Source organism: Pleurodeles waltl, chromosome 10 (assembly GCF_031143425.1).
Source record: "Pleurodeles waltl isolate 20211129_DDA chromosome 10, aPleWal1.hap1.20221129, whole genome shotgun sequence".
Classification (NCBI taxonomy): Eukaryota; Metazoa; Chordata; class Amphibia; order Caudata; family Salamandridae; genus Pleurodeles; species Pleurodeles waltl.
In genome coordinates, this window is record NC_090449.1 from 608,024,071 (window position 1) to 608,043,963 (window position 19,893).

Below are 19,893 nucleotides of genomic sequence, written 5' to 3' on the forward strand. Positions count from 1 at the left end.
TAATTATATTAAATCCAACAATAGCACGTTCCTGCATCATTGAAACAATCAGTTTGAGACCAAACTTTCCATATTGTGCTCCTTTGGAGACTTTAATAATTAAAATAAAGTCTCTGCATTTTAGCCTATGAAGCCTATTCACTACAATGAGGGAAAACAAATGTGGCTATTTTTCCTCACCAGGGCTCATAAAAGATATGTTCTAACGTCCCTGCTTGTAGTTACATTGCACCCACCCTGTAGGCACCTAGGGCACACCTTAGGGGGGACATATGTCAAAATAATGCAGTTTAAGACTTTGGAAGTACTTTTAATTCCAAAGTCGAATTTGCTTGTAACTTTAACTTAAAAGCAGCCAGCAAGGCAGGTCTGCCTTTAAAATAACCCTGGGCACCTCAGTAGTGCACCTATGGAGGCACTATCTATGCTGGGGTCCCTAAACCTACATGCCCTACAATATACTGAGGACCTATAGGTAGGTTGACATATCCAATTATAATTAGCCTAACTTGCCTACTCATTTTACACAGAGCACAGGCCCTGGGACTGGTTAGAAGTACCCAGGGCACCATCAGAGTCAGGAAAACTCCAGCAAAAAGTGAAAAATGGTGGCAAAAAGTTATGGGGCTCCTGCAATCAGCCCAATTTTGTCACACTGATCTAATTCGAACAAGCAATAGAAAAGAAAAAATAATGGTTGCCCCATTATCTACAAAAGGACGCTGTCAGCAGCATCATAGGGTATATTTGTTCTTATTGAGCCACGCTGTGCAGAATCAGGGATGCTATAAAGCATGGTTAAAAACACTGACCAAGCCAATAGATTTCAAAGGACAGCCCTATTTGCTTTGAGACTGCTTGTTAAAATATGCATCCTTTGGATACCATATCCAAAACCTATACATGTTTGTGCCTAATAATCCACATTCAGTAAACCTAGAGGTATCTTGTGGGCAACTAGAGCTGTTTGCCCCTGGCCCTAATCCATGCAGTGCCTCACACTGCCACATCTGCATTTGTGTAAACGTTGGCCTGCATTTATGATACATTAATGATGAGGTAGGTTATGCCGACCTCCAATAGATGGAAACATATTCTAGCTCTGCCTCGAAATATGCCCAGCTATATTGTTTCCAGTTTGAATGAGGTCCACATACATCATAGAGGGGCCTACACCCTCTAAGGGCCCTGCATGACACTGTAGACCCAGGTCCCACAAAAGTTTCTGCTAGGCTTAAAAGAGAAAATTATAATTAGGGAGATATTATGAAACTTCTGTAAGGCTAAATTCTTCTTCTAACATACCAAGCACTAGCTTCGAAAGGTTTGGCACTCAGCAATATACTCATATGAGTAAGCATAATTTTTAGTGGAATGCTTTTTCTATTTCCTGATAGATTTATGTAATTAAATGGCAAGGTGACAAATTAGCATTTCCGTGTGAACCCCATCAATATAATCAATTTATCATCTGTGAGCTGCTCAAACCACTTTGAGATGCCCACACTATAAATTGTTGGAATAACCAGGGGCGTAGCTTAGTGCAACACCCCCCTAATAAATATTTTTTTCTGATAAATTGGTGGGTACAGATGCTTTCAGTTGGGTATGGTGAGACGTCTGACAGATTTAATCAGGAATTTTTACATACATTCAAACAAAACGCACACACATTCTCCTCTCAGTTTTTAAAGTCATCAAAAATATTGATAAGTTTCCAAATTATTGTGTTTACCCTCACTTAGTGGAATATTTACAAGTAAGTGGTGAATCCGTCCCAATGCACAACTTTTCTTGTGTGACCCTACCACCACCTATTGACACCACGGTTGCACCATATTTACAATAGTGGGCACCATGGTGGTTGTTAGGACAATAGCATCAAAAAAGTTGACGCTATTGTGGCGCTTTGCAGGATTAGCACCATAAATGATGGCCTAAGTCCTGCAAAATAAAGGGAGGCCCATTGAAAACAATTGGAGCGTCTTTTTAACTCCTGCCTTAGGGAGGCATTAAACATTACCCTAAAAATGGTGCACTGGAAGCTTGTAAATTTCACGGAGCCATTTTTACGGGCCCCCTAATGGGGAAACACCCACCTTGCATACATTATGCCTGGCTCAGACCTAATGTGGCGCAAGGGGTTACAAAGTAGCGAAATGCATGCATTGCGCCACTTTGTAAGTACGGTGCGAGGAAAAGGCCACCTTACGCCACATTAGCGTGACTCAAGGTGGCACAAGGGGCTTCTATATATGCCCCTTAGTCCCCCTAGCAATCCACATGCCTCTCGCTTCTCACTGCCCCCTAGGCCCCTCCCTTGCACTCGCTTATTGTATAGTATATTTAAACATTACATGCCATTCTAATTGTCGGAAAATCTGAAGCTCGCACCTCCCTAATCTTCCTGACCAAACTGCGCCCATATGCACAGATTTGTCACATGAATTATTAAAAGTAATGTGGCAGATGTGAGTCTGCATAAACCACTTGGCCAGTGGGCTCGTGCTTTTAATGGCACCGTACTCCTCTATGGCTAATAATATTTTTTAAACAACTTCTTTACGATCTCCTGTGATTTATTCTTATAGCAGGGGCGTTTTGACGCCAGACAGCGCATATAATAAGAATCTTGTATCACTACTAGCTTCCAGAAAGTTATTGCACGTAAGTAGTGATGTTACTAGGCCCTGCCCTGCACAGCTGCACACAGCTGTTTCCTCAGAAACTATAGGCAAAGGTGTTGGCTACCTGAACCCCCTAGAAGTAGGAAAAATGCAAGAGACACTATGTCCTATGAGATATCTATAGCCAATCAATCATGGTTGTATTTATCTACCAGCATCATGCTTCGTTCTGGAACTTGTAATTATCATTTTTATATCGATAATTTAGGGTCAAAAAATGGCAGCGTGTAAAGTGCTCTAGATTGTAAAGTCAACCTGGCAAACGTATTTAACATGATGGATATCCACCTGGTCACTATAGCACCCATAAAAGTGGAGCAAAACGGCACCACATTAGGCAACAGGGCCATATATTATAAGAATTAAAATACCGCTATCCATTTTTCAAAATGATGTTTCAAGTCACTTCAGGGCCCCCAACCATAAAAGGCCGCTTAGCCCCAGACCTCGTGCCTCTATATGGTTACTGGCCGTCTCAGTGGCTTGAAAATCCTTGTAATGTACAGTAAGATTAGTTTTTTATTTATATTATACATAGGAGTCTGCAATACCTGTTTAAAAGCGGACCCCTCATTTCCTTTTTACAGACAACTTGTGACACCTCGAGTCATGTCAAATAAGGAAACGTGGTTGATGTATAATTGTGCTAACTTATTACAGGTGAGTTCTGACATCACAATGCCTGCTGCCAGAAGCCGAGGTCACGCATTATAGTTAAGGATGGAGATTTTCTTTTTTCTGCTTTATTTTTCTAGTTAGCCCAGGATAAGCATAAAGGAGATATTTAGCAACATGTTTATTTGTCCACGTTTTAACTAGTTATAGAAAAGAGAGTATATCTCTGCAAGTTTTCTGAGCTAAGCATATTTTGTAAGATGTGCTGATTTTAATACATTTCGGCAGCAAATATCTCTTTTATACATTTTTTCTGCATTATTGTTTGTCACTCAAAATGAATGACAAATCAGATAACAGTAGAACGTTTCATTTTGCACTAGAGTTTCTAATTGTATTTTTATTGTTCAAAAACATCCTGTCACTTTCATATGGAACAGCAACACCCGAAGGTTTTAAGCGTTTTTGGGAATGTTAATAGTTTGCCTTGTACTATATAGAAAAAGTAACCCCTTTTAGCCTCATCCCTCTTCATAGTCATGGAACTCTTCAGTGACTTGATGTAGCTTCATAATATATAACAGGTACTTTATCCTATATATATTCTAAACATTGGTACAAGAAGTCACCCAACTAAGTAACTTACATAATTAACAGGAATGTCACAATTCCCATAAATGAAATCTTTCAGCCATTGAACCAAACCAGTGGAAAGACAAGAAAACAAATTGTTTCCCATTCTGAATCATTTGCCACCAGAAAGTTGTAGGCTGATTTTGTGTAATGTCTGTCCACCAATGTGATAGTCCTACATACCTCCACTTTGGTGGTAGTGGAAATGTTACCACATTTGGAAGTTATTCATGAATGTGGCACGGTAATCACAACTAAAGTTACAGACAACAAAAAGGAGGAATCAGCTACTGCAGAAATTCCACTAATGCCTGTGTCCGTTGTACAATTCCCTCAATCCATTTGGGGGCTGGAAATGGGCCATCAAAGTGAAGCTACATCATGGTTACAGTCCCTAACTTGCCGGGGGTGTGTTAGTTGACTTTCAGTTGAAGTCTGCCAGGATCTTCATGGCTTCAGTTCAGATAACTATCTCCACCAAACATGGTAGTACGAAAGACACCCTAAATCAGACAGTGCCTCAGACACCAAAACTGGCAGAGCAGACAGAGAAAGTGTATCGACCCAATGGTGGAGAAGAATTTCTTACCCCAGGTCACCTTCGCCCCCAGATAAAAGGACCTCGTAACAGGGCTTTTCAACGAATAGGGGATCTGTTGTTTTTGGGGGGATTCTACATTCTCACACTTCTCTAATACAATGTGTTATCTCTAAGCATAACAGTGCCTTTGAATAATCAGAAGACAAAAACACACAATCCAACTTAATCCATGCCCTTTCCCACCCCAGAATTCAGGCTATGAAAAGCAAACAGCAACCTAAACCTTCCATAGTGCAGTTGGGTTTTGATTGTTGGTTGAACTGTGCATAGAGGTGCTGCAAATTACTTCATTCCTAAGGACACAGTATGCTTCCAAAACCATTAAAACATTTAAAGAAAAACACCACGGATTCACTATTTTAAATTAACGTGTTAGTATTCTTTTTACTACAGACAACCTGCTGTACTTGCAATGGTTGAATGGTTGGCTTGAGTATTTGTTTGTTATACATTATAATCTCAGGTAAGCTCATATTTAACCCTACAGTACAAGTTCCCTAGCTCGTGAAAGTATGATCACTATGTGCATTTGACCTCCATGGGGTTCCTCTATTGTACAACTACAAGACATGTCAATCTGCCCCCAAGTATGAAATTCGGAAACAGAACCATTTGAACTCACCAACGAAGCCCAAAAGGAACAGGCGCCGCAACATTTTTGCAAGGGTAGAACTGAAGATAGGTCAGCGGAGCTTTTATACAGAGGTACTTGATAAGAGTTTCTAACTATAACCGACCAATAATTAATTATCTGATATCAAGGTTGACCTACACCACTGTTAACAGAATTTCAAAAAAAGACTTTGTAGAAAAGCTGCTGGCATGGCAACTCTCTAATTTTTCACACCTGTTTATTTCCCAAGGGAAGTATGGAACGGAGCCTCTATCAAACATCTGAAAGCAAACACAAAAACATAGGGCAAGGTTGTGAAGCCAAGCAACAGTACATTTTCATTGTTTATTAATTAGGAGATGTTAGAGAATGCTTCTACTGTCTATCAAGGCAATCTCCATAGTCCATATAACACACACACACATAGCACACACGCTCACTTTTGTCGAGTGGAAGCACTTTCCTTTGTAGTAATTCGGGGGCCCTTGGGGAGTTGAATATTATTTTGGGTAGTGTAATGCAATGGTTTTGTCAGCCTACATATTGAATTAACGCTGTAACAATAATATGGTTGGTCCCTTCTCGAGGTAATTTTCTCACTGAAAGCGACAATAAATATGTGGACCACGTGTTAGTCAGATCGATTCGAGCTGGAATTGGGTGGGCAGGTGAAGGGAAAATACTAGGGGATTATGATGCGTACTTTAAAAATGTAATCAATGGGGAATCTCGGAGCTGGTAACTAAGGATCCTTGCGATATCTGTAAATATTTGGGCCAGTTTAGTTTGATAGGTCTTTTAGGACTCTAGATTAGCCTGTGCTCAACCACCTGGTAGCTTGCCACAGAGCAGCCCGCCTTAATTTAGATGCAATGTGTAAAGAATTTGTACAACTCTTCAAACAGTAAAACAGTGAAAACACCACACAAAAAAGTTCACCCAGTTAGGAAACTAGAGCTTAATTTAGTAAATATAACAAGACCACAACAACACAAATCCAATCAGTAAAATAAGAGATATTTGATTTTAATTTTATTACTAAAAATAGCACCAAAAGGAGTAAAGCACCAACTATGGATATCTGGTCATGATGGGCAGGACGAAGTCATAAGTGCAGGCTGACCGCGATGGAGCTCAGGCCAACTGCAGGGACTAGTTTAGGCCTGCTGCACACAGTACCTTAATCCTGGTTTGCAAAGCGCTGCGAGGATCTGCATCGAAGATGTGCTGTGCAGCAGAAGCGATTTGTCAGTTCTGAGATACGATGAGGCTGCTGTGTGAGGGCCTACACCATCATTGAGGATCCCATTGATGATGCTTGCGATGTGAAGTCTGGCATCAATGATGCAGTGTGTAGTTGGGCCGATGCATTGGTTCCATGAAGCTTGAAAGGCTTCAATGCAGAGTCCATCGTTGATATGGCTGCCGTCAACAATGAGGCCTGCACCCGGGATGTGTTGCGCAGTGGCAGTTTCGATGCAGTGGTAGGATGCAATGTGGATCTTTGGAACAGGTGTAGCTCACCCACACAGTAGCATGTTGCGTCAGTTCTGCTTAGGTTTGCACCATGCAGCAGAGGATATGCATCAGCTCCACTGGATCCACAAGCTGACAGAGCACCTTAGGGCCACTTTCAAGAGTCCTGGACTGAGGTGGCACAATTTGACAGGGTAGACTCAAATATAACAGAGTCCAGTTTCAGGAGCAAGGTTGTTGTAAGCCTGTTATGTCCCTGAGACTCCAGAACAGGAGGTCAGCCATATTGTCCTTGGAGTCACTCTGGGTTCTAGGTTCAAGAGATGCAGGTAATGGCCTTCTCAACTGGCAGGAGAGTAATAGGCAACAAGTCAGCACAGCAAAGCAGGAGTGCAGCAGAGTGTCAGTCCTTCCACAGTACAGAAGTCCTTCCTGGCAGAGTATACACAGGTCTAGAAGTGTACTGAAAAGGTGGTGTCTGAGGTAAAGTATTTATACCCAGTTTGCCTTTTAAGGGGGGAAGAAGGTTCTAGAGGTTTCTCTTTGAAGTCCCAGGCATCCTGCCTCCCCTACCCTTGCTCCAGACTAACTGCAGGGTGAATGAAGCCCTTTGTGTGGTGTCATGGCACAGCCTATTCAGGTGCAAGTAGGGCTGTGCCAATCTCCTCACTCCCATGCTACCAGTGATGGCCTACCAAGGCACTCTAAGCTCTCTATTGTGTGTGGCTGTCTAAGAGGAATACCCAAAGTTCAGCTGTCATCTACACTCATTCATGTGACCAGAGGCAGGCTACAGGCATTAAATGTTTAGGGTAAGAAAAGTCCAACATTGTAAAAGAGTAATTTTCAGAATTGCAATTTAAAATCCAACTTCACCATAAGGTAGGATTTATATTGTGACTCCAGAGACACAAAACATGAACTATTTATCCCTCCTCATTTGGAAATGACACTTATAAAATGTAATGAGGCAATTCCAATGTTATCCTTGGGAGAGATAGGCCTTGCAGTAGTGACAAACTAATTGAAGAGTTTTTAACTCCCACAACATGTAAAACTTAGAAGTTCAAGTCAAGCTTTTAAAATAAATTGCATTCTGTTCTCTGGGATGTTCATGACCAATCCTAGGGATGACTTATTTCTAGTAAAAGGGAAGGTTTGGGCCTGGCAAAATGTTTATTTCAACCTGGCAAAAATAATTATTTTGCCAGGTTGAAATGGCAGTTTAAAACTGCACGCACATGCTGTGCAATGGGAGGCCTGAGACATATTTAAAGGGCTACCTAAGAGGGTGGCTCAATCAGTGCTGAAGTCCTACCAGTAGTATTTATTTTACAGGACTTGGTTACCGGTACCACTTTACTTGGTATTTAAATTAAATATGCTAATTGTGGATAAGCCAATATTACCAAGTTTTGAGTAGTGAACACATTCACTTTACCACTGGTTAGCAGTGGGAAAGTGTGCAGAGTCCTAATGCCAGCAAAAAATAGAAGAGGAAGGCAAAAAGTTTGGCGGAATACCACCCTGAGGCACTAAGGTGGAAGAACCTGGATAGACTATCAGCACTGGCGTGATCGGATTCAGGACAGTGTTTCCTCATAAAGTCCATTCCCTGTAGGGAGATGAACCACCTCAACAGTTTGGGATTTTCACTCCTCATCTGTATGAGCTATCTGCGGGGTCTGTGGTCTGTGGTCTGTCTGAACCTGTGAGTGCCAAACAGGTATGGTCTCAACTTCTTCAGTGCCCAGACCACAGCAAAGGCCTCCCATTCAAACACACTCCACCTCTGTTCCAGTGAAAGTAATCTCCTGCTAATGAAGACTACCAGTTGGTAAATGCCTGTCTCCTTTAGCCGTACTATGACTGCCCCTATGCCATATTCCGAAGCATCTGCCTACATTATGAATTCCTCAGAGAAGTCAGGAGCCTTGGGTATGGGTGCTGAACACATGGCTTCCTTGAGGGTATCAATGGATTTCTGGCAGGCCTCTGTCCAGATCATTTGTCTGGGCTGCTTCTTTAATTCAGCCTGTTAAGGGGGTGACAATAGTGCCATGTACCAAACCAAACTTCATATAGTATCCTGTGAGGCCCAGGAAGTCCCTCACATCAGTCTGTGTGTTTGGGGGTTACCAGGCCAGTATGGTTTCAATCTTGGCCTGGAGGGGCTACACCTTGCCCCACCCACCATGTAGCCCAGATATGCCACGGAGCCCCGCCCTATCGGGTCCTTACAGGCCTTGATATTCCGGCCCGCATGCTGCAGGGCCTGAAGCACCTACTGGAGCTGGTACAGGTGTTTCTCCCAACTGGAGCTATAGACAACTGTGTCATCCAGGTAGGGGGCACAGAATGCCTCCTTCCCAGCCAGGACCCTGTTCACTAACCTCTAAAAGGTGGCAGGGGCAGTAGTTAAACCAAAGGGCATCCCCCTAAACTGAAAGTTACCCTATTGGGTTGAGAATGCTGACCTCTCCGTTTGCCCCTCAATCAGAGTGCCCTGCCAGTATCCTGATGTCAAATCAAAAGTACTAAGAAATTTGGTAGCGTATCTGTGAGCTCATCAGCTTGGGGGATGTGGTGTATGTCAATCTTCGTAATGAAACTGAGACCCTGGTAGTCCATGCAAAACCTAAATTCTGGAATGGTGCCAAGTGAGGCAGCCTTGGCTATCAGCACATCTAGCTGGATCAGGGACTGTTGTATGACTCAATCGCCATTAACAACAGCATCTTGGAAACCGCCTCCTTGATACTGGCCCTCATCCTGTCTGACAACCTGTAAATCTTACTTTTAACAGGTGAACTGTCTTGAGTGTCTACGTCATGGACGCATAGGTGTGTGAGGGAGAACAAATAAGCGAACTGCCATAGTAATTGGCAAAAGTCTCTCTGCTGTTCTGGAGTCATGGTGGGGGAGAGATTGACACCCTCCACTGACCCATCATGTTCCTGGGCAGGCAGAAGATCAGGAGTCAGGAAGAGGCTCGTTCTCCTCTTCCACACCCTCATCTGTCACCAGCAGCATGCTCATTTGGACATCTCAAAGTGTAGTTTGAGGCAATTCACATGGAGCACCCATGGCTCTGGATGTCCACCACATAAGTGGGCACCCCATTCTGCCCGTTCACCTCATAGGGGCCTGTCTAGCAATCCTGTAGAGCTCTGGGCTACACAGGCTTCATAACCAACACCTTCTGGCCAGGTTTAAACTCGACCAGAGTGGCCTTTTGGTCATACCACAGTTTCAGAACCTCCTGACTGGATTCAAGGTTACTTTTCACCTTCTTCCAGAAGTTGTGCTTGGGATTGCGAAAGGCCAGCATATAGCTGACCACATCCTGAGGAGGTCTTGTGGGATCCTGCTCCCAACCCTGTCTGAAAAGGCTAAGAGGTCACCCTTCATGGTGTCACAGAGGAGATTGAAGGGGCTAAACCCAACCCCCTTCCCTGTGGCACATTCCTGTAGCAAAGAGAAGGCATGGCAAGGGGACGCCCACTTACTCCTCACAAAATCAGGTAGACCCATTATTGTGCTCTTCAAGGTCCTGTTGAATCTCTCCACAAGACCCTTGGTTTGGGGATGATAGGGTGTGGAGAACGTATAAGTTACTTCAGATTCGTCCCACATGACCTACATGTATGCTGACATTAGGTTAGTGCTTCTGTCAGACACTGCCTCATTGGGAAACCCCACATGGGTGAAAATTAGGCCCGGGCACAGAACTCTGCTCTGCAGGCAGAGTTTTCAGACTTCCCAAATTCCGCTATATGGATGTGGAGCGGAGTTCGTTTGCGTGTGCAAGATTTGGTTTTGGCGCTTGCTCGTGAATGTCACAATGCTCTTGGGCCGCTAGGGAGCGCATTTGAGCCTTTGCAACCTCTCTCGTGGCTTCCAGCTGTGATGGCAGCAAAAACATTGCAGTTCGCGACCACATCTCGAGTAGATTTTTACTCGAGATGCATCTAAAATTTCTAAATCTAGTGATAAAGGGTTTTTTGAGGGGGTTTTCTTCTCCAATGGACCCTTCAACTTGCTTTTGAGTGTGAGAAGCCTTTGTAGGTCGAGCATAGAGGCCCACAAGCGCTGCTGTTCTTGACATGTTGTAATCTATTCTGTGGGCTTTAACCATGCCCATCTCACGCCCATCACTTTCATCCATTCCTGGGCCTGCCTTTCAAAAATCCCTTGATGTCATTGGTACATGCTTTACATTTGTCCCGCCGTGAGGCAGTTTTGTTACGTCCTTGGAGATTTACCCTGTTACATGGATTATTGCATGATCCGGAAGGTAACTTGGTGTGGCAGACTATTTTTTCTTTTGCCTCGCGGTTTCGCTCATGGAAGTATGTTGTTTCTTCATCTTCCTTGGTTTCAAGCATCTTGCTGTTTCCTTGTAATGTCTGAGGGGGCTTTTTTATTTATTTAGATTTTTGCAGCTTTTTTAGCGCAAACTTGACATGAAGGAGTTGGAGCACTTTATTTTTTTAGCAGTTTTACATAACGTAAACTCGATACAAAGGTATTACAGCGCTTTACACGTGCACCTGTTGCATTACACAAGAACACATTCAGCATTGGTTGCATGGGGAGATTAAGTGATTTGCCCAGAATCATGGGATGTTGAGCTGGCACCAAAACTCAAACCATGTACCCCAGCTCCAAAGTCGGCAGCTCTGGCCCTTACACGACATCCTCTCCCCTAGGATTCTTTGCCTGGTGTGTGTTGGGTCAGTCTGGGAATAACCCTTTCTTTGTAGATAGTACTTGGTAATACAGGTTCTCCCATTTCATAGCACTACAAAGCAGGTGCCATTCTTAAAATTGCTATAATTCATTTGCATCGACCTTGCAGAGATGAAGATGTGAAAAAGCTATGTCAGGATTGTAATCTGTGGCATTCCCATTCTATCAAGACCTCTGCAGTGGGTGCATTAAGCAAGTGAGTTGAGTAGAGCATAATGCTAGGTGATAGCACATGCTTTTGATAACCTCCGGAGGGTCACCAACCAAGCACATAGGTTAGTTCTAGGCAAGAAGATAATGAAAGGTGTGAGCTCCAAAATGATGGGAAAGGAGTTGTGACTCCAGACCCAAGCACTTCAAGGCCTCAAGCTTGAAAGCAAAAAAAAACAGTTAGACTTTAGATGTAAATTAGGCCTCTTCAAATAGAGTTCTTTTAGCGTGAACTCGATACAAAGGTATTACAGTGCTTTACATAAACACCAGTTACATTACACATTCATTTTTGGTAGCAAGGAGAGATTAAGTGATGTGCCCAGAATCACAGGATGTTGAGCCGGTGCCAGGACTCGAACCGTGCTCCACAGCTCCATGTTTGGCATCTCTGGCTCTTGTGCCATGTCCTCTCCACTAGGGCTCTTTTTGGGTGCGTGTTGGGGCAGTCTGGCAATAACTCATTTTTTATATATTGCTTGATAATACAAATTCTGCCATTTTATAGTGCTGCAAAGCACGTGCAATTCTTAACAAAATTGCTATAATTTGTTTGCATTGACTTTGCAGAGATGAAGAGGTGAAAGAACCATGCAGGATCATGTTTTTTGCAGTTTTATGTAGCGCAAACTGGACACAAAGGTATTGGAGCACTTGTTTTTTTTGTTTGTTGCAGTTTTATATAGCGCAAAGTTAATACAATGATATCGTAGCGGCTTCAATGCACATCGGTTACATTACAAAAGAACACATACATTTTTGGCAGCAAGGAAAGATTAAGTTATTTGACCAGAGTCATAGGATTTCGAACCGAGACTCAAACTGTGTTCTCCAGCTCCAAGATCAGCACCTCTGACCCTTATGCTGCATCCTCTCCCCTAGGATTCTTTGGTGAGGGTTGGGTCAGTCTGGGAATAACTCATATTTTGTATTTAGCTCTTGGTAATACAGGTTTTTCCATTTCATAGCACTGCAAAGCAGGTACCATTCTTAACAAAATTGCTATAATTCATTTACATCGACCTTGCAGAGATGAAGAGGTAAAAAAGTTATGTCAGGAATGAAATCTGTGACATTCTCATTCTGTAAAGACCTCTGCAGTGGGTGCATTAACCAACTGACTTGAGTAGAGCTCATCACTAGGCAATAGCATGTGCTTTTGATAACCTCCGGATGGTCACCAACCAAGCACATAGGTTAGTTCTAGGCAAGAAGATGTCAAAAGGTGTTGGCTCCAAAATGGTGGAAAAGTAGTCATGACGCCAGACCCAAGCACTTCAAGGACTCATGCTTGATAACAAAATACATTTAGCCTTTGGATGTAAATTGGACCTCTTCAAATAAAGTTTTGTTAGCTCGAACTCGATACAAAGGTATTTACAGCACTTTACATAGGCACCAGTTACATTACACATTAATTACTGGTAGTAAGGGGAGATTAAGTGATATGCCCAGAATTGCAGGATGTTGAGCTGGTGCCAGGACTCGCACCATGTTACCCCACTCCAAGGTAGGCAGTTATTGCCCTTGTGCCATATCCTCGCCCTTAGGGTTCTTTGTCTGGTGTATGTTGTGGCAGTCTGGCAATAACTCATTTATTTCTATAACGCTTGGTAATACAAGTTTGGGCATTTCATAGTGCTGCAAAGCAGGTGCCATTCTTAACAAAATCACTATAATTAATTTGCATCAACCTTGCAGAGATAAGCAGGTGAAAAGCTATGTCAGTATTGCAAACTCTGACATTCTTGTTCTGTCAAGACTTCTGCAATGGGTGCATTAACCAACTGACTTGAGTAGAGCTCATCACTAGGCAATAGCATATTCTTTTGATAACCTCTGAAGGGTCACCAACCAAGCACATAGGTTAGTTCTAGGCAAGAAGATGGCGAAAGGTGTTGGCTCCAAAATGGTGGAAAAGGAGTCATGACTCCAGACCCAAGCACTTCACAGCCTCAAGCTTGAAGCAAAAAGCATCTAGCTTTTGGATGCAAATTGAGCCTCTGCAAACAGAGTTCAGTTAGCTCGAACTTGATACAAAAGTATTACAGCCATTTACATGAGCAGTGGTTACATTACACAAGAACACATTCTTTTTAGGTAGCAAGGGGAGATTAAGTGATTTGCCCAGAATCACAGGGTGTTGAGCCGGCGCCAAGACTCACACCATGTTCCCTAGCTTAAAGGTTGCCAGCTCTGGCCCTTACGCCATAGCCTCTCCCATAGAATGCGTCTGGAGTGTGTTGGGGCAGTCTGGGGTCTGGAAATAACTTGTTTTTTTAATATAGCGCTTGGTAACACAGTTTGTGCCATTTCATAGCGCTGCAAAGCAGGTGCCATTCTTTACAAGATCGTTATAATTAATTTGCAGTTAAGCTGCGTCTTCTGTTATTCTCTTTGTATTCAGTCAATGTTTTTAAAAGTTAGGCTGGTATTGCCAGTGTAGAGGAAAAATTCCTTTACAAAGTTAACACAGAAATATATGGCTGTCCACTTTATTTTGCTCCTAACTCTTTTGACACCCTCATCCTCTGGGTTAAGTGCCATGAAGGTGCCTCTTTGTGGCCTGTTTGGTGCTATAAAACTTTAGGTAAACACACTAGAAAGGGTTGCATCTCTAGGGTATCACAGACAATCTGTAGGAATGAGTCAAAAACACTTCAAAGATGGCAGCCTTCTTGTGTCCTCTCTCCTGCAGTGACAGGCCTGGGAGGTTTGCTGTTGCACCTGGCATATATCCACTACACTCCAAACCAAAACACATGGGTAAAAGACATATCATTTAGTATGCCCATAGAAGTAACTCTCACAAATGCGAGACCTATTGCATTGCAAATGCTTGTTGTTTTTGTAAACAGGAAGGAGGTGATCCAGAGACCCCAACTTTCCGTTCCTGTCCAGCAGTACTTTGTCCATCTCCTGGTCACTTTTCACTTGGATTTTGATGTGGAATCATCACTCTCTTTGTCTCCTGGATATATCCCTTGGATTTAAGGACTTTGTTTTTGTGATATCACACAAATAAGTTAAATAAATCTATTGTGTAAGGGTGTTGTTTGTTTGCTGGGGCCTGCACCAGTATTTCTTTGTACTTTTAATTTGATTTTAAAATGTTGTTCTGGTGAGAGTCCGCGAGTTTAATGAGGCGCCTAGTTATTTATTGTGCATTTTATTGATTTTTCATATTTTGTAACGGAAAATTGTTGCACAGCTCAGTACCTTTTCTCGATGTTTGTTACATTTTCAACAGTATTTTACTATGTGCCCTCGACTTCCAATGGACTATCTAGCCAGTACACCCAGTACTAGTATGTATGAGTACATGAAAGAAATGTGTTTGTGATATATAGTTTTAAAACTTATTTTAGGGCAGGGATGGCATTGGATTGGGTTAAAAACTGTTTGCATTTAATTTTTTTGTAAAAAGTGTACTCATTGTGGGGCCTTTGTATGCTTCTGTGTGCCTTGACATAGGCTTGCATGTGTTCTTTGTTCCACATTCCTCATTGTTCCTTATTGTTTTTTGACCATGTGGATGGCAGCCATTTTGTGCATCCAGTCAGTGTGCCTTTGCCAAAGGCATGCATGTGATCTTTGTTCCCCATGCCTCCTTGCTCCTTTTAGTTGTTGTTTGGCCATGTGGCTGGCAGCCATTTTGTGCATCCAGCCAGTGTGCCTTTGCCATAGGCTTGCATGTTTTCTTTGATCCCCATGCCCCTTGCTCCTTGTTATTGTTGTTGAAAATTTGGCTGGCAGACATTTTGTGCATCCACCCAGTGTGTCTTTGCCATATGGTTGCAAGGATTGATGTGATACCAGTTTAATATTGATATGCTTGGGGATCATTGTAGCATATGTATACTAAGAGAACAAGAAGATGAATATTGCTTATATTATTTCCTTCCTTTTTTTAAAATTTTTATTTTGTGCCTCTTTTGTCCTTCCCTCACAATAGGCGTATTTCTTCTTGTCCTCCCATACAACCATCAGCAATTATTGATTAGATAATTAATTCAATTTAATTTTATGTTTTAATTTATTTATTTTATTCAACATTTTTATTTTTATTTTGTTATTTACATTTTTGTTCTTGATTTTTATTTTTTTACATTTTTATTCTTTCAATATATTTAATTCTGCATTTTGCCTTGATCCATCCATCCATTCCACCATTCAGCCCTCCATCCACCATAGGCACACAGCCGCACTACATCATTTGGTTTCTTTAGGTGTATAATAATTCAGTTTCCTCCTGGACACTTCGGTTGCAGTGTACTGCAGACACATCAGCAGCACAATACATTTTTTAATGAATATTCCATTTCCCCTAGACCACTTTGCCACCATAGGTTGTTTAAGAATAAGTCTATTTACCCCTGCACCTCTCTCTGACTAACACAGGTGTCTTCTTTAAAACAGATGGAGATAAAGCAAATATATATATCTGCAGGATGTGTTGCCTGTTTTAAAATGACATTTTATGGTGTTGTAGTGTGGTTTGACTTTACAATGCTTGATCAAATTGGGATTTATTAAATAAGTAACCAACCGCACTAATATTGCATTTGTCTGTACTATTTAAACCTGCAACAATGCCACGCTTCATAACTAAGGAGGTCAAGCTTCCTGCTGAGTAAGAACCTCCTCTTTTAGAATCAGTGTCTCCCAGATCTCCAGCAAGAAAAAGGTAGGGTACTACTCCACCATCTTCTCCAAGCACCACTTCTGATGATGATGATAGGGACATGAAGTTGACATCGGCAGAGTCTGGGAGACACCAGGAGAGGCAAGGGAAAAGAAGAGTTCCAGAAAGCCATAGACTCATGGAAGAGGATGATGAGGAGGATGATGATGATGAGCCAATCATTGTGAAAGCTGACACAGAGGAGTCTGACATTACTATTCAACCTGCTCCGAGGGATGTGGGACAGGTAACACTGGTAGCTCCCATATTTCTAAGGGCCCAGCTGAGACCTGCACCACTCCCTAATTCAGTAGAAGTATGCGCTTCAGAGAGGCAATCGATAACACCCACCTACCTCTAATACTTTTTTCAGGCATTGGCAGTGGCCGAGTAAGAAAGGGCTTTGCCCAGTTTGGGACATTTTTACAATTAGCAAACAGGAGAACATTGCAATGTGCTCCATTTGCCATGCAAGTGTTCGTTGAGGTAAGCCTGATTCACATTATGGTACTAGAGGCCAGACGACCTATATCAACAAATATTCCACAATCCAGTGAGAGAAGCGCTTTAAAAAATTGCTGAATGCGGATGTGGCAGTGAAGGTGAGGAGAGTCAGGGAACATCAGCTACAACTGGTCAAATAAGTGAAAGGTGAGAAAAAAGAAGGTGGCATACTCATGCAAAGCAGCCCTGTGCACCAAAATCACCTGCCTCAGTGACCGCACAATGGCACAGGAAGATTCAGAGTCAGATGGAGACACCACAGCATACAGTGACTGCCCCATAATGCACATTGATTCTACCTCTACCTACTTTTCAAAAGCCACCTGCGTCAATGGCCCCATAAAAGAAAAAAATCTAGGCTACTATTATGGGCATGTTTAGGCAGGAGGGGCCCTACAACCACAACCACCCAATGGACGTTTGTACAATAGGAAGTTGGACCTCCTCTCTTTTTCTTTTGTAGAAGGAGTGGGATTCTTAAAATCTGTGTCAGTCACCTGCCTTAAATGGAAGGTTCAAATCATACCTACTTTGCTAGAGTTGCTGTTCCAGTGCTGCAACACAATGTGCTGCAATTGGATGGACAAGCTTTGCAGCAAAGTGTTGGCCACACTATCCACCTGATGACAGACATATGACCCAAAGAGGTGTATGTGGATCAAAACCCATTGGTGTATTGGTATGGGAAGATGCACCAAAGGCCAGAGTTCAGCAGGCTGACAATAAAGTATATGACTTGTTCTGTAGCCAGTGTGTCTGCTGAATGTGTGTTCAGTGCAGCTGGTGCAGTTGTTGCAGTGAGAAGGACCAGTTTCTCGCCTCAAAACATGGAGAGATTAACCATGATCAAAATGAACAGACATTTTATATCACTTGATTACACCATTCCTGAAACACCACAGAAGGAGCAAGAGGATGACTGGTTTCAATTTAGTGTGTTAGCAGGCCAACTTCTGGGCGAACCACCTGAGTTTGAGGGCAACTTCTACTTCCTGGACTGAGTATGGCAGTGCCTTTTAATTATTTCTCGTTTAACTTTTTCTTTTACCAAAAAAAAATAGCTTGTGGAACATTATGTTTGTCTCAGATTTATGCTGCCCCACCATTTTTTGTCACATATATTGCCTGATTGCAGTTGGACCAGTGTGCAGTGAAGAAGCCTCCACAATTCCTTCATGACATTGGAGACAATACTTGCCTCCGTCGCATGCCTATCCTTTTTTGCATCACTTAGCAGGGCTGCCGAGCAGATCATTTTTTTTACAAGAGTACCAATAGCAAATTCCAATATGTTGCCTGTTTCAAAGATACAATTGTATACCTACTACCTTACCTACCTGAGCTTGGTTTGGAAGAGGTAACTACAACTATTGCAATAATGAGTTAGTGATTGTGAGTGATGATTGAGGATTCATGTGGTAGCAGACAGTGAGGGAGGGTGTTCTACTGTAATTTTCAAACTTCATTGAGATGATTTGCAAGGTTTGGGCCCTGAATAATGGGTGATCATTTTTCTAAGAGGTGATTGGCCTTTACAAACTTACTTTACGTAGCAAAAATTTACCTGCACAGTCCACTACTATGATCCTTCTTTTTTTCGTCACCTAGAAGGGTTGACACAGAAGATCATTTGATTTACAAGACTGCCAAATTCCAATCTGTTGCTTGCATCAAAGTGGAGATACAATTGTGTACTTACCACCATGCTTCGATTGGAACAGGTAACTACTGCACCAATGAGTGATATGTTATTGAGTGATTGTGAGTGATGATTGATGATTCATGTGCTGGCCGACAGTAAGGCAGGTGTTCAACTGTATTTGTAAACATGATTGAGATGATTTGCAATGTTTGGGGCCTGAGTGAAGAGTAATCATTTTTCCAGGAGGTGATTGGCCCTTTCACAACTAGAGAGATTTCCTTGCAGGGTCCACTCTTTTTTTCTGGTTCTTCAGAGACCAGAGCAGTCACTTTAGTTGACAAACAAAAACCTATTCAAAATAATGCAATTCTGTTTTGATACTGAGGCGGTCATTATGAACATGGTGGGAAAGACTGCCGACCGCCGTGTCAGCGGTAAACAGAATCCCGCCGTCCGCAGTGAATGGAAACCCTTCATATAATGAACAAAAAACCCAACCCCGCCAAAAATTCCCAGACCACCACTCCCGCCATGACTCTGTCGGCAGGAATCCGGGCCCACCCCACCCCTCCACCGCCAAGCACACCCACATCCCGCCGTCCAAATAATGATGCACAAATCACCTCAGTGGACAGTGGAGGCCGCACAACCATTGGCGGCTGCAACCGCCACGGTCGGCAAGTGGACTCAACAGCAAGAAGTGCACACCTTGGACAGGCGTATCACCCACACACCTGACACACATCCAGAACCCAACAAAACACCCCCAGACACACTTCAGAATCCCTTGCAACGAAGGCAGGACAAAAAGACAGAGAACACCAGAGCCTGACAGCGAACGCCAGCATACAGGAGACGCCCATCGACCCACAAAACAGCACCCTTACCTCTTCCCCAGTCCCGACACCATCCACCACACTCACCATGTCCCCCGCCAAAAATCCACACTTCACCAAAAGGGAGTTAAGGACTTTGGTGGACGAGATCCTGAAGGTGGAGCCATAAATCTTCAGGTCTGAGGTGCAGCACACACCCATCGCCCGGAAATTGGAGCTGTGGCAGACCATTGTGAACAGGGTGAATGCAGTGGGACACCATCCACACACCAGGGACGACATCTGGAAGAGATGGAACGACCTGTGGGGGAAGGTCTGTGGCATGGCATCCAGGCACCACATCGCAGTGCAGAAGACTGGGGGAGGCCTGCCACCAACACCACCTGACTACACCGACTGGGAGGAAAAGGTACTCGCCATCCTGCACCCAGAGGGACTCACAGGACTCACTGGAGGAATGGACTTGGGTAAGTCATCTACATATACACCACAGCTGAAATGCATGCACCACCCCACCCCACCCACATCCACCTTGACCTACACCCCACCCAGCCATTACCCACCACATCCACCCCCCTGCATGACCTCAAACCCACTAACAGGGCCACATCACTCGCACTGTGCACAGCCACTCCCCCTG

General features: G+C 43.2%; 1 protein-coding gene across 1 annotated transcript in view; it reads right to left on the minus strand.

The window, feature by feature from the left end:
• The window catches only part of LOC138261753 (chymotrypsin-like elastase family member 1), a 144,083-nt gene extending 138,827 nt beyond the window's left edge, over positions 1 to 5,256 (minus strand). Inside the window, exon 1 of the mRNA XM_069211076.1 lies at positions 5,159 to 5,256. Within this exon, the coding sequence (XP_069067177.1) occupies positions 5,159 to 5,192 (34 nt within the window). The 5' untranslated portion in view covers positions 5,193 to 5,256. The remainder of the gene's footprint in view (positions 1 to 5,158) is intronic.
• Between the last annotated feature and the right edge of the window lie 14,637 nt (positions 5,257 to 19,893).